Source organism: Rosa chinensis, chromosome 3 (assembly GCF_002994745.2).
Source record: "Rosa chinensis cultivar Old Blush chromosome 3, RchiOBHm-V2, whole genome shotgun sequence".
NCBI classification, from domain to species: Eukaryota; Viridiplantae; Streptophyta; class Magnoliopsida; order Rosales; family Rosaceae; genus Rosa; species Rosa chinensis.
Window position 1 is genome coordinate 34160405 of NC_037090.1, and position 16951 is coordinate 34177355.

The following is a 16951-nucleotide window of genomic DNA, read 5'->3' on the forward strand; positions in this document are numbered from 1 at the left end:
AATTGTTCAAGCTTACGAAATATGAACTTGTACCTCACTATCTATGCACAAGGTAATGAAAAAAGATCAACTTAGTTTTAACATTGTTCCTAATCAAAAGGTATGGAAAAAAAAAGAACCATAACAACTTGCCTTTCCCTTAAGATATGAAAAATGCATCTCCCTTTCCAAAATATCTCTCCTTTATACGATTTATCTTAAGGTGAAAAGGTAGATATGCACAATGTAGAATATTACCTCTTTAGATGGATCAAAACCTTCTTATGAATACCCATATGAAATATCTATTTGATTGTATAATGAAGTTGAACAACATGACAATTCTATAATGAATGTGTAAAAACAAGAGGAAAGTGATGAAAATAAAGAAGAAGAAAAGAGACAAGATATATATAGGGTGTAGAAAAAGAGAAGTTTTATATACACATCCCTATTTACTAGATACACACCAATATATATATATATATATATATATATATATATATATATATTTACATCATCTTCCTTAAACTTCCTCTTTTGCCCTTCTTTCTTATTAGGAATTTTTTTTACACATATCTATTTCCTTATGTTTTTATCCAATTTTCCTTTTAAACTTCATCTTTTAAATTAAGGGGAAATGATCATTTACCCAATTTCAGCTTAAAAATTGCCCACTTGCTCCACTAATAGTTTTTTAACTCCATTTACCCAAAACACTCTAAGAGATTATTTCCCTAATACCCAATTAATTCTTTTTTATTCTTTTTATTTATTTTTGGGACTTTTTTGCCCTCTCCTTCTTTCTCACTTAGAGAGAGAAGTCATCCTCCACCTTGTTGTGCTCCGGTGACCAGTGGCCGTCTGCGGTCTTCGGCGTCCAGTGACAGGAATCCGACAACCAGTTACCGGAATCCCGAATCCGACTGCCGAAATGGTAACCAGATTCCAGCATCTGATTTTATTACCCCCCAATAATACTTAGTAATCATATTATTGCCCCCCAATAATCATATTATTGCTCCCCAATAAACTTGTTATTGGGATCAATAATTAGTGAAAAATGAAGATGTTTTGAATTTTGAAAGCTTTCGGAGGTTTATCCAAATAAATAATTTTATTATTGCCCCCCAATAATCTTATTATTGCCCCAATAAACATTTTATTGCCCCTCAGTAATCTTATTATTGCCCACCAATAATCATATTATTGCCCTCAAGTGAATTGCATAAACTCCCAAAATCAAAAAGAATACACTACAGATACAATTGATCAATTTATATGTTTAATTGTACACGTTCACTTTTTTTTTTCCTTCCTCATTCTCGGAGCTCAAAGTATATATAAAAAAAAAAAAAGTGCTCTGGGCACCCATCGGATTGTGAGGCCAGCTGGTTTTTTCGCCGGTGCTTCCCCGGAGGCAGATTGGAGGTCGTGTCTGGATTGGGAGGCGGAAGATGTGACCGGGGGTTGGAGAATTAGCCGGTGATTGGCTTATCTCAAGCTGGGATACTAGAGTCGGGTCGTGTTCGTCTTTCTCGGTTGGAAGGAGTGGTCGGGGCGTGGTTGTGTAAGGGAAGCGGAGTCGAATTGGGCTGGGATTGAAATCGGATCCCCGTTGGGTCTGAGTTGTGGCAATGGGCGTTGGATCGGTGGTTTGGGTGACGGCGGCGCTCAGAGGTTCAATTCGGATCCGGATGCAGTGCTCCGATCTTGGGGCTAGCTTGGGGTGGGATCCATGACGGTTGAGATTGTCTCTGATGGCTGCGGAGACTTGATGGATGTGTTGGCCCGAAGCCGGTGGTGGAGCGCTGGAGCTGCCATGGCAGAGAGAGAGAGAGAGAGAGATATATATATATATATATATATATATATATATATATATGAGTGTAATTTATAAATTAAAATGAGGGCAATACTGTCAAACACCGTTAGATTGGGTAAATGGGGTTAAAAAACTCTTGCTGGAGTAAGTGGGCAATTTTTAGACTAAAATTGGGTAAGTGGTTACGGCCCCTTGAATCAATTCATTAAATTGACCACCATCCACCTCATCCTCGCATTACCTCTACCATACCACCCACCGCCAGTTGTTCACATTGTTGAATGTAAATTGGATGGAATAGAGTCCATCTCTAGGTTTCAATCTTCATAGATACATCTCTGGGTTAATTTTGATCCACACATAAATAGAGAATAATACAACAATTGGATTGATATGTTTGATAGATCATTAAACAAATGCTGACAACAACAAGTATCTCCTCAATTCCTCACTCTATTAATTGTGTTTGTATGATAATTTGATATAGTTGTGAAGGTCAATTGTATATTTGCTCCTTTAACTTCACTCCAGAACCTTTGCGTTTTCACCTTCTTTGAAACTAGAAGAACATGTAGTGAGTGATGGCCGTACATGGAAGGTCATATAATAGTATCAGGTTTTCAGTATCAAGTAATTAGATATGTGTAAATAAATTTTTCCAAATAAAAAAAGGGTAGAAGAGGAAGTTTGAAGAAGAACATGGACAAAAAAAATTTGGGGTGTGTATCTAGTAAATAGGGATGTGGACATAAAACTTCTCATAGAAAAATGATGGTAAGGTATGATCATTTTATTTAAGTTATAATTTTTTTTAATGACGATGCATCAATTAAGGGTTTTGTTATGTTGATGACATATTATAATTGGTATGGTAATACCAAGTTAACTGAAAAACAGCATTAACTCTCAATTAATTGACTCATAAATTATTGATTGTTTTGAGTAATATTGTTATGGGTAAATTCGGTATATAGAAAAGTAGAAGTTGACTTATCATGCTAATATAAGATAGTAAGCTGATATGGATACCTAGTCACTGAACTACAATTAACAAAAAATTTCATCCGAATTACATTCAAAATAGGTCATAATTTTTTTAACTTAAAACTAATCAACTCTTTTTCTCTTCTGTACATGCACATGCATAAAATTTCAGTACTAGCTTCAAGAAAAAAAGCCATTAATGAAAGGGAGCGGTAGAGGCGGGGACGGTAGAGAGCAGCGAGAGGAGTAAATTCACATCTGTTCTCAAAGGTTGGTGTCCATAGTAATAAATACATGGACCCTATCCTTCCTACCTTATTCTTTTTTTTTCTTTTTTGTTGAAAGGCTTCCCACTGTTCTTTCAACTAACTATTTAAGAACACTTGTTCCTCATAATAAATATTTCAGTGTACTTTCTGCACTAACATTTAGCATTGGGATTGTTATCTCATCACTTCCAGACCCCCTTTCCCTTCGTAAGCGCTCTCTCTCTCTCTCTCTCAAGTTCCCTCGGTTCAAATGAATTAGTATATTTGGGCGTGCGAATATATTTATATGTATATAATATATATATATAGGCATATACTATTTGTTTCACTCTGTGATTTACGTTATTATATAGTTAGGGATTTGAATATAGTTCTATAGTTAGGGATTTGAATATAGTTCTGCTTCATATGTACTGGGTTTAGAAGGTTTTTCAAATCTGAAGTGCTTTTAAATATGTACTGTCAAATTAACGTGGTTGGTTGTTTGTATATATGTCAACCGCCTTCTTTTTATGTTGATTTGTTTGTTTTAGTGGCGTCACTCTGATCGATTTGGGGTTCTCCATTGCTACAATAGTAATTAGTGTGTGGTAGTTAGAGCACTAAATATTGCACCCTTGTTATTGGGTGAAACCGTGAAAGTTAGCTAGTCATCATCTTTGGCTTCCCAGTACATCCGCCTCATTCTGAATACTCATAACCATGATTTGGAGTTACAATAATCTTTTTGTGTGTTCAATAATTTTTAAATACCAGCTTTCAATTTAATTATTTGGTGAAGAACATAACCATGATTGTACATCCGGGGAATCAATTAAGTATTAACCATGTCAATCTTCATTAATTTTGTCTGCCTTTCCACCTGAAACATGTACTTGCATGATATATGCAGGTTTAATTGAAGAAACAATTAAACAAGAATGAAGATGTTCTCAGCTCAAGTTGAGGAAGGAAGAAAAGGACAGAACGGGAAGCCTTCAGTTGGTCCAGTGTATCGGAATTTACTTTCAAAAAATGATTTTCCACCGCCTCATCCTGAAATAAGAACAGCTTGGGATGTCTTTAGGTGATTCCAGTTCCTATAACGTACTACTTCACTTTTTAAATAGTAACAGCTAACTGGTCATATAATGGATCAGTTCCCTATGAATATTGTGGATTGAGCTTATATTAATTTATCCTTAATTAAGAAAAAATACACCAGTTGATTTCTGTGGTAGTAAAAGAACTCTTCACGTACTGCAGTCAATCTGCTCAAAAGTTTCCTGGAAATAGAATGCTTGGATGGCGTAAAATTGTGGATGGGAAGGTGAAGTATTATGAACTTATGGATTGCAAATGCTAATTTATAATCATGTCCATGTCCAGCTTTTGGCAATTCATTTCTGACTTGATGAATTGCTTTTATTCTCTTCAGATAGGACCTTATGTTTGGAAAACCTACAAGGAGGTTTATGAAGAAGTTCTGCTTGTTGGTTCTGCATTACGAGCATCTGGTGTGGAACCTGTAAGTAGAATGAGTATTTGAGGTGTTCATAATATATAGTTGTGGATTTTGGCAACTGAAACTAGTCTTTTTCTTGGTTTTAATACATAACCTTGTAATAGGGTTCCCGGATTGGAATTTATGGTTCAAATTGCCCTCAATGGATTATGGCAATGGAAGTGGGTTTGAACATTCTCTTCAATTTCATATTACAGTTTTGTTTATATGATCAACTATTTGATGAAAAACTTCATTCAATTTTATGTAGGCTTGCAATGCCCATAGTTTGACCTGTGTGCCTCTCTACGATACCCTAGGTAAAGAATATTCCTTGCAGAAAATGTCTGATTTCCCCTAGATAATTCTAGAATTATGATTTTAATAATTATTCTCAGTGTTTATCAAATCTATCCTGTTTAATTGTTTCATAATTTAAGTGAAATTTTGTTTCAAGCAATTTAATTACACTTTTCACAAAGGGTTCTGTTGATGACTTGATGTAGGGCCAGGAGCTGTAAACTTCATCATAGATCATGCAGAGGTTGATTTTGTTTTCGTCCAAGATAAGAAAGTGAAAGAAGTGAGATATTAATATCTTGACTAGCATTGTAATGAAAATGATACTCACCAAAATATCAGATTATATATATGGTTGGTTCTGATCAAATACAATTACTTTTGATTTCAGCTATTGAGTCCTGATTGTACATCTACCCAACGACTAAAAGGTCAGAACGACAAGATCGACACTATATTTCCTGATAGAGCCTGAAGATTTTGTACTGAACTTGGTTGTTGTGCAGTTATGGTTTGCTTCACTTCATTGACAGATGAAGAGAAGGATAAAGCAGTGCAGATTGGGATGAAACCGTACTCATGGAGTGAGTTCACTGAGATGGTTAGTGTCTCTATGTTAGTAGAACGGACCTGCATTACAACTTCATCTAATGCGTTTCCTTCGAAATTGTCGGTCTAAATGGAAGTCTACAGTCATTCACTCCTTTAAGATGAGGAGTGTTAGTTTGTTGATTAGGTTTTACATGTGATCGAGTTCTATTTCAAGCCATGTTCTGTACATTAATTTGCTTGCAAATGCATATTGTATTCAAATCTTGACTTGGACTACCAAATTTGTTTTTTGTTTTACTTTTCCTAGCCTGTTGTAAGAAGACTGTTGTTTTCAGGGAAAACAAAACCCGTCAGATATTTTTCCACCTCAGCCTGAAACTATCTGCACAATTATGTACACAAGTGGTACTAGTGGAGATCCTAAAGGTGTTGTGCTAACACATGAAAACACCGCATATGGTGTGAGAGGGATTGACCTCTTTATGGAGCAATTTGAAGATAAGGTAAATGTGAAGACATGTCTGATAGATTGCTCTCTATACCGTATATACACCTCTTTCCCTCTCCCTATTTTTAGTACAATAAATGATAGCTGACATGTGCATTTATTTCTGACATAGAGCAGATGACAGTGGATGATGTGTATCTATCTTTCCTTCCCCTTGCTCATATTCTGGATCGCATAATTGAGGAGTATTTTTTTCGCACTGGTGCTTCTGTTGGCTACTATCATGGAGTATGCAACTACAAGTTTTTATATCTTTGTTGGTTGCAAATTAAATCTAATTAAGCTCAAGCTATTGGAGGAAGGAGCTAATCTGAATTCTTCCTGTCTGATGTTCTGTTTCTTCAAGTACCTTCTGAAGTCCTTTCAGTAATTTCAATGAATTAATTCTTATTTGAAGGATCTTAATGCATTGAGTGATGATATGATGGAGTTGAAGCCAACACTTCTTGCTGGAGTACCTCGTGTTTTCGAAAAAATACATGAAGGCATGAAAATACTTGCTTGTCATCTATCTGCAAATATATTTATCTTGTGGATTTGTTATGGACTTACAATCCAAAATCATTTCAGGTATAAAGCAAGCAGTGCAACAGCTCAATCCCAGGAGGCAGAAGATTTTTGACATTCTCTACAAGTAGTAAGTAGGTCTGTTAATGAGTCCACATTCACTTTGTATATGTTAACACCCTGGTGATCTCTTTTTGTTACAGCAAACTTGCTTGGATGAACATGGGGTTTAAGAATAAAAATGCCTCACCAATAGCTGATCTGTTGGCCTTCAGAAAGGTTTGCATCTTCTCGATTAAATAATTTCATTAGATATCTTCCGATAAAACAAAAGGAGAACTAATTATGTGACCTTATTGATTGTGCCATAAACCTGACTTACTATTTGGTTTTCAATTTTTCTGAAGATAAAGAATAGGCTTGGGGGTGAAATTCGACTTATATTATCTGGAGGTGCACCCTTAAGCGCTGAGATTGAAGAATTCTTGCGAGTTACTTGCTGCTGTTTCGTAGTCCAAGGATATGGTAAACAAATGTTCACTCTTGGATTATGCCCTCCATGCTGAAAGCTGATTAACTTATTCAGCTTCTCTATATATACAACTGGTAATTGAACCATCACATGCATTACTCTCGGTTGTTTCATTTCAGGTTTGACAGAAACTGTTGGGCCAACTACTTTTGGGTATCCTGATGAAATGTGCATGATTGGTGCTGTTGGTACTGTATCTGTTTTCAATGAGCTGCGCCTCGAAGAGGTTCCTGATATGGGCTACGATCCACTTGGAGATCCTCCTTGTGGTGAGATATGTTTGAGAGGCAAGACTGTTTTTGCTGGTTACCACAAAAGTCCTGAATTGACAAGGGAAGCAATCAAAGATGGCTGGTTCCACACAGGTGAGATCATGATTACCCGGAAATGTTGCTCAGCTTGACAGTAGTGAAATAAGATGCTTATGTTACTAGATTCTTGATTAGGTTGATTTTTTCCTCATGGCATACTGATTCATTTTTCAGGGGACATAGGGCAAATACTTCCAAATGGAACCATCAAGATCATTGATAGGAAAAAGAATCTGATTAAACTCTCACAAGGAGAGTATGTTGCACTTGAGTACTTGGAAAATATTTATGGCATTTCTTCTGTTATTGATGATATCTGGGTCTACGGAAATAGCTTCAAGTCAAAGCTTGTTGCAGTGGTGGTACCAGAAGAAAAAAGCACCAAAAAGTGGGCTGATTTAAATGGTCACACGGGTTCGTTTTCTGACCTTTGTTCTCTTGATGAGCTCAAGAACCATATTCTGGAAGAGTTCAAGCTAACAGCTAAGAGAAACAAGGTAACTAGCATCGATCTCTCATAAGTTTTAACGAATGTTACAGCATGTCAGCATGAACCAAAAGTTGTTACATTGTATTGAAAGAAATTCTTAGACCTCTTTAACAGGACTTGCTGTGTTTATGCATCAGTTCAGTACAATTCTATTCCAATATAATACAGATAGCTAGACTTCAATCCAGTTCAGTAATGTGAATTGATTGATTAGGCCATGCATTTTGTTTTTGTGTTCTTTTAATTTCTAAACTTGCATGTGTTGCACTGGATTTACCTTGCAATATGATGATTGATTAGTTTCCTTTTGTAACCAGCTGAGAGGTTTTGAATATATCAAAGGAATCATTATAGAACCTCACCCCTTTGACATGGAAAGGGACATGGTGACTGCCACTTTGAAGAAGAAAAGAAATCAGTTGCTCAAGTATTACCAGGTAAATTAGGATGTACCAAATTCCGATTTCAGATTTAATGTTAATTTAAAACTATGAAGCAACTGATAGCTCTGCAATTTACAGGTTCGACTTGATGAACTCTACCAAAATCTGGATGCCGGACAGAAATACTAGTTATTAATGTTGGAAATTTCAATTATATGTATAAAATATATTTACATAATTAAATGAAGTGGTGTGATGGTTGAATTAAACATAATCAGATTTATGATTATAGTGAACAGACAATATAAAATTATGAAGAGATACCTACATTTTGTATTGAAAGATTATGTTTATATTGAAAGGGTGCCTTTGGCACCTCTTGATCTCTATATAAACACTAGATTCAATCATCAAATCATTTTGCAATTGGCTTCTCTCTTCTGCATCTTCTTCTCTTATAACCATACAATTTCCTTCTAGTAGTTTCTAAACTTTGTTGTATCTTGGAAGTGATTTGCCAAGAATCCTTTAGCAAACTCATTGAGTGGGGGCAAATAACACTTTAAGGAAACGACTCAAGTCGTATCTCAAAGTTGTTCTTCTATTTTCCTTTTCTCCATTTTTCTGTATCCCTAAATATACTTTCTCAATTTTTCTATTTCTTCAATATACCCCAACAATTAAGGTCGTAGCCAAATAATTGGCCAGTAGGTATGATTGTATTTTAAGGTAGCTAGTAACGTTACTGCATTTTATATGTGTAAGATGTAAAACCAAATGATGCAGTGAATCAATATTATGACATATCAATACTAAATCATAAACCAATCCACGAGAACCATCTGCACAATTAAAGAACTTGAGTCTCCAGCCTTGACTAGGAGATTACCATTGTTCTGGAAATCAATGCTTTGTCCTGCCATTTCAGCTACAGCTTCCAGCAACAAGGATTCTTCACAGCAGCAAGGTAAGCACAGCAACAGCAGTAGCCTCACTCCACAGCAATACCACAAAGTCTCGAGCCACAAAACAAGAACAGTAAGGAAGAAGATCTTCTACGTTATACTACTAGAGCTTTCAGAATGGGGCTGATCTTAATGCAAGTCGTAGTTAACATAGGGACTTTTCCTGATATATATATATATATATATATATATATATATATATATATATATATATAGGCCTAAACTGACCTTGTGCTCATCCCATAAAGAGTCCAAGGTTTGCATAAGAGTTTATCAGCAATAGCTTAATGTTTATCACTTACACTTGATGTCAATCAGGTTATTTGACAGATAAGATTCCTACTTCAATCGAGAGACATGTACCTCAGTTTGATAATAGGATAAGAGTCCTAGATATGTATTTCTATTGTTCAATTTCCAGATTAAATCAAAACTTAATGCATTTTACATAATGACAAGTCCAATATGTTTTCCAATATAAGAAATGGGCCGGTAAGAATGTTGCAGTGAATAACCTAAAGTTAAATTTGCTGTTATTTGTTTGCGATGACGAAGCTTCGCATTTGGCTTGAAGTTGTATCGTATCCATTGCAATGAAAAAACACTCGAGTGTGGGGCAGACGCTGCAGGGATCCTCTTGGTAATAGAAGGTCTCTGGTTCGAACCCTAACTTGTGAAAAACATCCCTTGGAGAGGGGACATACCCAAGTTTCTCTCGGCCCTGGAGTGGTAGAACATTCAGCCACCATTTTAATGTAAAAAAAAAAACATTTGAGTGTACACCCAATGGGGTTGGTCTAGTGGAGGCATGCTAGACTGCAAGTAGGGCGGACGTTGTAGGGATTCTTTTGGTCATAGGAAGTCTTTGGTTTGAACCCCAACTTGTTAAAAACATCCATTGGGGAGGGGTCATACCCAATTTGCTCTCGGCTCCGGAGGGGTAGATCACTCAGCCACCATTTTAATGTAACAAAAAAAAAACAAACAAACAAACAAAAACACTTGAGTGTACCATGATATGTCTAATAACCATCTTTGTAATGTTTCGTACTCTGGAGTACCATGGATTTTCCCCTGAAAATAACCACTTATTGTCAGAACCTTATTGGTAAATATCTGCCGATATTTTTTTTTTTTAAGGGCAAGTATATTTTCTTTCTCTAACAAATACACTACACTACTAATGTTTCTGTGATATATCTGTCCACCATATATTTTTCATGTTATTTGTAAACTCTTGGCCGATAGATGAGAAAAATATGGTACTTTTATTGATGGTATGAGATTTTATTACGTATTAACTATTGGAGAAGAAATTGGGAAATTGGAAGGAAAAAAAAAACAGCTACAATTATTGTTGGAATAATTAATGCCTGTTTAAGGAAAACTGAAATTGGGAGAGAATTGAGTCGTGTTTTCATTGATAATATGGACCTCTTTATATAGAGAATTACAAGGCATAAAATCAGAGTTGTACAAAGAAAGATAATCGTACAATTAATCCGATATCTGTGAATATCACCGAGAATATCTCTAATTCAAAACCCTATTACAACTAAGTTAAGCAACCTAGAGTTTGGGCCAGATACATATTCTGGATTTACTTGAACACTCCCCCTTGTGTCGCCCAAACGTGGTGCTCCTCTCATTGCCTCATTAAAAACCTTGCCAAGTAACAAAAACCATGTGGGACAAAAATAACCTCCGTCGAAGAGGAAAAAGAGCACAACACACCATTCACGTTTCAAGACCATACATGTAGACATCTCTCCCTAATGTCTGCATCTCCCCCTGATGACAACGATCATAGGAGTTCAAATAACTTTCGCAAATGATGCTACCAACACATTTCTCGAAAGTGAAATTTAGGCACTGACTTAGTAAGCAAGTCTGCTACACTGTCCTCAGATCGAACCTAGCTAGTTCACTTTGATCTTGAAGGAGAGTCTGTTGTTGCTGATTATGCATGGTGTTGTCGCTTAATGTAGCCTTGCTTCATTTGTTCAAAACAAGCAGCATTATCCTAAATGCTCGTAGGCTCATCTGTGGTAGACTTCAAACCACAATTGTTCGAACATGCATAATTATGAATCCAATCCATATACATTCACGAACTACTTCATGAAGAGCAATAATCTCTGCATTGTTCGAAGAAGTAGCAACTAGAGTTTGTTCTGCAGACCTCCAAGATATCGCGGTCTTACCCATGATGAATACTTAGCTAGTTTGGGAATGACCTTTGTGTGGGTCAGCGAGATACCCAATATCAGCAAAACCTTCCAAAACACATGTCGTTTTGGGATGGGGATAGAGAACGTAGGCCAGCGTTTGCGGCGTTTCTGGTGTGTGATGGGTCTGAATCCATCGTCTCTCTATAGGGATAGAACAAGCCCATATCAATCGTACATCTCAAGTACCGAAAGATATCTTTTACACCAATCCAATGGCGTCGCGTTGGCGCAAAGCTATATCTAGCTAACAAGTTCATGAAAAATGAGATGTTCGGTCTTTGTTGAGCAAAAATAGTAAATAAATATACTCAACACAATCTCACTCTATTTCATTAACGGAAATAGAGTTTTATTATGTTAAGTTCGGACCCATTCGAGATAGATAATATCCCTTAATTACAATCCCTTGCTTCAAGGGAAGACCCTTTGATTCCAAATACGAAGACAAGAATTCCATGGAGAGGAGTGTGTTTGTTTGATTTTGTGGCTGTACCCAGAGTGTTTATCAGGCTGCCTACGTACCCCAGAAGGGATCAAGCCACTCGTAGTTCAGATTTTTGGAAAGGTTTGGATGCTTCGATGAGTAAATGACCCACCAAAGAATTTTGGTTAAGTGTTTGGGTGATTTGAATACGGAAATTTGGATGACTTCTGTGGTCACTAGGATTTGGTGAATTTGGTTTAGGGAAAACCAGGGATTCGGTTAAGGTCGCGGTTACATCCAGATTTAAATCCAGACTGCCTACATACCCCGTGAAGGGATCAAACCACTGTAGTTCAACTTTTGGGATTTTCGGTTTTGTACCAATTTTTACTCAACGGGTGTATATTTTGAACTCGTCGAGAAAACATATTTTGGTGAACACCCAATTTTAGTAGAGTGTCCACTGATTGGGCACCCGAATGTGCCGAGCTTCATAATGGGCCCTGGATTTTGCAATGGGCTTTGTGCCACTCAGCTGACCCGGATTGACTTGGAGTGGGCCTTGTGGAGCTTCAAAACAAGTGATTCAGTAGAGCCCATAAAAGAAAACTGCGTGCACAGCATAGGTTGATTTGGACACCCGTTCGTGCAGCCCATATGAACCCCACTTCATGTTTTGCACGAAACTGAAACCTTAACGATATCAGATCGTAGTTTTGCATGAAACTGAAACTCCAAAGAGACCAGGTCGAGTGTGATTATCCGTAGGCAGACTTGATAAGCTCCACTTCTTTCGAAGGATAACATCTTGGCGTGATCAGATTGTGATAGAGATGACATTCAAGATGAAGCCTCGTTCTTATAGTTCAATTTGGAGAGGGAGTCTGGGTCTCCCGTTCTGTATAAATAAGAGCACCCTTCACTTTGATTCTGCATTCTCCATCAAGAACGCGCATTGGGTAAGGCTTCTTTAACTCAAACAGATAATTTTCTGATGGTGAATCTCTTCAATCTATCAGCTCTCTTTATCGCAAATTTGGGCCTCCTTGTTCTTCCCTTTCTGCTGGGACTATGTTTCCTGGTGAAATTTTGTTGTCATGTAGCTAGCAACCCACATGAAACCCCAATATTTAATTGAGACTTCTTTTTTGTGCAGGCATACCGAGCTGAACTAGACGTGGCTTCTCCTCACGGTGACTAGCTGCCACACCAGGGGACTTTAATTTAATTGTTTATGATTTGCTGACAACACCGCCTCCTGGTCTTTGTTGTTTGCTTTGCATCCACAAATTTGCTGCATATTTACTTAATTGCACATGAAACATTTTTTGTCTTGATGTGTACTAATCGGTTTGCCACCGCCAAACATGATCGTGGTCTTTATTTGGTCTTCTTAAACTATTATTTCACCATGACTCAATTGCTTTATCTGTGCCTCTTCTTGAATATGGATTCTTCCATGTTTTTCCTTTGATTGACAATTAGACACGTAGAAAGAAGCTTGCTGCACAATTGTTCACTTGCATGCATATTTCTTTAGTTCTCGCTGCACCATGCTTAATTGCACATGGAAATTGATCACTTCATGCATACTGATCAGTTTTCCACAAAGAAAAAGACTCATGGCTGCTAATTGGTCACCATTTTGTCTTCTTGCAATATTAATTATGCCACCACTTTATGATTAAGGTGGAAAGTTTGATTAAACTTGCATCGTTTCATTTAACAAACAAATATATATATATATATATATATATATATATATATATTTGCTCTGACTTCCAGCAACCGTGTTCAACCACAACCTTTTGACTTTGACAATCTTATTTGTAATTGCCTGCAGGTTTTTTGACATCTCTCCACCGCCAAGCTTCGTAGCTACTTGAAAAGACCTCTGCTTCTGTAATTGCTTGCTTCCTGATCTTTTATTTTTGGCTTGTTCTGAAAAAGACTTGCAGCATAGCTGCCTCAATTATGCATATTCTGAAGCTTCTGCTCTGCTGCAAATAAGTGGAATTAAGCTTCCATTTTCTCTTTGTGTAGCCGTGACCATGAAACCAAAAGCAAGGACTTCATTCTTCTTTCTTGCTGATCATGAGATTGCTTTTCCATCTTGCAGACACAGTTTTGAAGAAGAGCATCGCAGACACCATTTGAACCATCACTCGACAGAGGTAGTCTTAACTTCACAAGATGTTGCACGTATTTGTCTAGGAGTGAAAAGGCATGGAGCCATTTGTTACCGAAGTTGATCTATGTCTCCACTATTTCTGCCACTATCTTATGCCAGGTAACAAGAATCATACGGCTCCCATCTCTCTTGCGTTTTTGTGGCTGTAACTTAGTGATCGAAGGTGAGCTGAGTGAATGCTGCAAACTCTCTGATCAAGGGTGAGCTAAGTCAAAGACTCTTCCGTAAAAGTAGCAACCTTCGCCTTGTGTGACACCATTTTAATGATAACTTTGCTGTAGGTGGAGTGATTTCTTCCTTTGGTGTTGAAACTCTGCACGGGGATCATCTTGGAGCAGCTTCCCCACTATTGTGAACCCAAGAACTTTGCAGATTTGTCCTTGGCGTGAACCAACAGCCCGAGGCTTTCACTTGACACTCATCTTTGCCACCCATATGCAGGACGCACCGCAATACAGGCATCAAAGACAAGTGTAGTGAAACTTGGGAACGTCGTAGAGCCGTAATTGGTGTGAACTGGCAGCCCCTCGGGCATTCACTTGACACTCATCTTTGCCACCCATATGCAGGACGCACCGCGATACAGGCATCAAAAACAAGTGTAGTGAACCCCTCTGTTTCTCTTCTTTTGCCATCAGAAAGTTGTCGAAATCCCTTCTCTTTGCACGTGCTTCTTTCATTCTTTGAACCTGCACTTGTCGTCAACATAAAAGGTATTTCGAAAATGTTTTCTGGTTGTTGTTTTATGTCCTTCTGATTTCTGGTGGGCAGCAGTAGAGTTTTGGGGTTTTGTGGCTTTTTGGTTGGTGTATTTGGCTTTGGGGATTTCAAGGCTTTTTAGCACGGAGGATTTGTTATCGGTGCTGTTTTGGAAGGGTTATAAAACCCATGTGGAAATAAACAGAGGAAGGACTTTCTGCACTCATGAACCCATCAGCAACAATACAGGAAAAGTACCAATAAAAGACCATGGAGAAATGACCAGCAGGATACCTGAACTTGATGCTCTCCTGTCGTCGGGTTGTAGTCTCCAGGTAACTAAGCACTGTGCACTATTTCTTTCTCTTGAATGCAGCCTCACTCTGATGCACCAATATAACTCACCCTTCTCTCTATTTCTCTCCGTCCCCCTTTCTTATGCAGCCTTGTGTTTCTTATATAGGGGGCAGTGAAGATTCTAGAGGGCGGGATAAACATTTGTTTGAAATTTGAATCTCCCGAAGCTCACGAAGATAAGCTGTTGATCGGAGACTTCGTCTTTGACCTTGAGATTGAACTTGGACGCCCTCTGCCACTTTGTTCTTATCACAATTTGAATGCTTTCTTCTGTTTCTTTTTTTTCGTAGCTTATCCCCGCCCAAGCTTGGTCAACCTTTGAATTTGAGAAACAGATAATTTGTAAATAAATATTTGTTTAACTGCTGTCATTATCCTCATCTCTCTCTCTTTTTTTTTTAATAATTGTGACAGCTACATGCTTTGTACATTGTGGGTATTTTTTATTATCCAACAGTCTTGTGCATTGAGCTAAGTACAATAATGCGCCTATTGTACTTAAGTAAGACACTTCCGCCTCTAGCACATCTTCGTCATCATCCTTTGGATGAAGAGGATCCTTTTTAGGATCATGACTACGGACGATCATGTGGGTGCTTGAAAAGCTTGACCTTGTTAAAACGCCTAAGCATCTATCAACACAACGCTTAAGTTCCAAACCGAGACATAATCGTGTTCTCTCAAGATCTTTCATCTCAAACTCAGATTTCAAGTGTTCAGCTGTTTCCCTTAACTCTCTAAGGGCTTCCAATGAAGATCAAGTCCAACATGAACCGCGATAGAATCTGGAACTTGTTATAGAAATGCGTAGGCATATCCCTTCCCAATCAAGTAGTCACTGTAGTGAGCATTTCAACTTTATTGTAAATGCACTCCATGATCTAGAGCCACTTGACTTAGGTAAATAAAGTTCACCATGAACCTTCATGTATATTCTGTATCTAGATCCCCATAAAGATATGTAATGACCACATTTGTAAGCTGCATGTTCAGTTATTCAGAAACTACCAAACTGACAGGGTAGTGGAGTGCAATAACATCCATTACGAGAGAATATGTCTCATTGTAGTCAATTTCAGGGCATTTTTATGAGAAGCCTCGCGCCATAAGGCGAGATTACCATCTCTCTTTCTCATTAAGCTTTCTAACGAAGATCCATTAGTCAACAGGTTTTATGTTAGGAGGTGTTGACATCACTAGCTCGAAAACCTTCCCCTTCGTTAGAAAATCCAACTTAACCTGGATCGCATCTTTCCATTTAGGCCAAATTTCTCTATGCTGGCATTCATTCATCAACGGAGTGTGGTTCGATATCATTGGACTAAACAAAATCATGGGCTATGAAATGCGCGAATACATCATCAATCATGATGGAGTTTCTATCCCATGTCTCATGTACACTAGTGTAATTTTCATAGAGCTATATATTCTCAAGAATAGGTTCTGACGTTGAGGTGTCCCCTAACGCTAACCATAATCCGGAAGATACTCATGAGACGGATTTTGAGTGTCAATGATCCAAGGATTGAGTTGTGCCAAAGTATCCTTCGAACCCACGGGCCTCCCATGCATCCTAGCAGGGGTAATGACCTCTAACGCCAGAGTGCCACTCTTTATAGCGTTGGCGCCATGCCTCTCTCCATGTAGGGTGGCGTTACGTTCTTTCATAGAGACGTCCTTCCTTGCAGGCATATTTGCAGCAGATATGTGTGATCTCGTCACTTCAACAGGGATCGAAGGGATTGAGATGAGACATAGTAGGGACAGACCACGACAATTCCTGTCGTTTTTGTTGAACAATTGTGTTCTTATCTCCCCCTAACGACGGGAAGACTGCGTCATCAAAGTGACAATTCGCAAGACATGAGGTAAAGAGATCGCCTAGCAAGGGCATTAAGTGGTAGACGATTGTTGGAATCTCGAATCCAATGTAGTTGCCCATTCGTCTGTAAGGACCCATC

The 16951-nt window shown here is 37.9% G+C and overlaps 1 protein-coding gene and 1 long non-coding RNA gene across 2 annotated transcripts; both read left to right on the top strand.

Moving 5' to 3' along the window:
* Positions 1-3110: 3110 nt before the first annotated feature.
* On the top strand, positions 3111-8518 carry LOC112194919 (long chain acyl-CoA synthetase 1). The gene is made up of 19 exons (XM_024335171.2): positions 3111-3264; positions 3950-4123; positions 4303-4366; positions 4475-4564; positions 4666-4722; positions 4812-4860; positions 5047-5123; positions 5232-5271; positions 5347-5441; positions 5728-5895; positions 6018-6128; positions 6298-6385; positions 6471-6537; positions 6611-6686; positions 6815-6932; positions 7059-7304; positions 7425-7747; positions 8058-8177; positions 8262-8518. The coding sequence occupies exons 2-19, from the start codon at positions 3978-3980 to the stop codon at positions 8310-8312; spliced, it is 1986 nt and encodes a 661-aa protein (XP_024190939.1). The 5' UTR covers positions 3111-3264; positions 3950-3977; the 3' UTR covers positions 8313-8518.
* A 3940-nt stretch (positions 8519-12458) lies between these two features.
* On the top strand, positions 12459-14368 carry LOC112193255. Its single transcript, XR_005808535.1, has 6 exons — positions 12459-12702; positions 12900-12936; positions 13587-13645; positions 13863-13917; positions 14034-14134; positions 14216-14368. It is a non-coding gene; the product is annotated as an uncharacterized LOC112193255 (long non-coding RNA).
* Positions 14369-16951: the final 2583 nt, after the last annotated feature.

What these genes read in the sequence shown, in the direction of transcription:
- LOC112194919 (XM_024335171.2), top strand. Translation starts at nt 3,978, where the DNA reads ATGAAGATGTTCTCAGCTCAAGTTGAGGAAGGAAGAAAAGGACAGAAC. An exon ending in TTTCGAAAAAATACATGAAG is followed by an intron (nt 6,386 to 6,470) that starts GCATGAAAATAC and finishes AAATCATTTCAG; the next exon opens with GTATAAAGCAAGCAGTGCAA. An exon ending in TTTCGTAGTCCAAGGATATG is followed by an intron (nt 6,933 to 7,058) that starts GTAAACAAATGT and finishes GTTTCATTTCAG; the next exon opens with GTTTGACAGAAACTGTTGGG.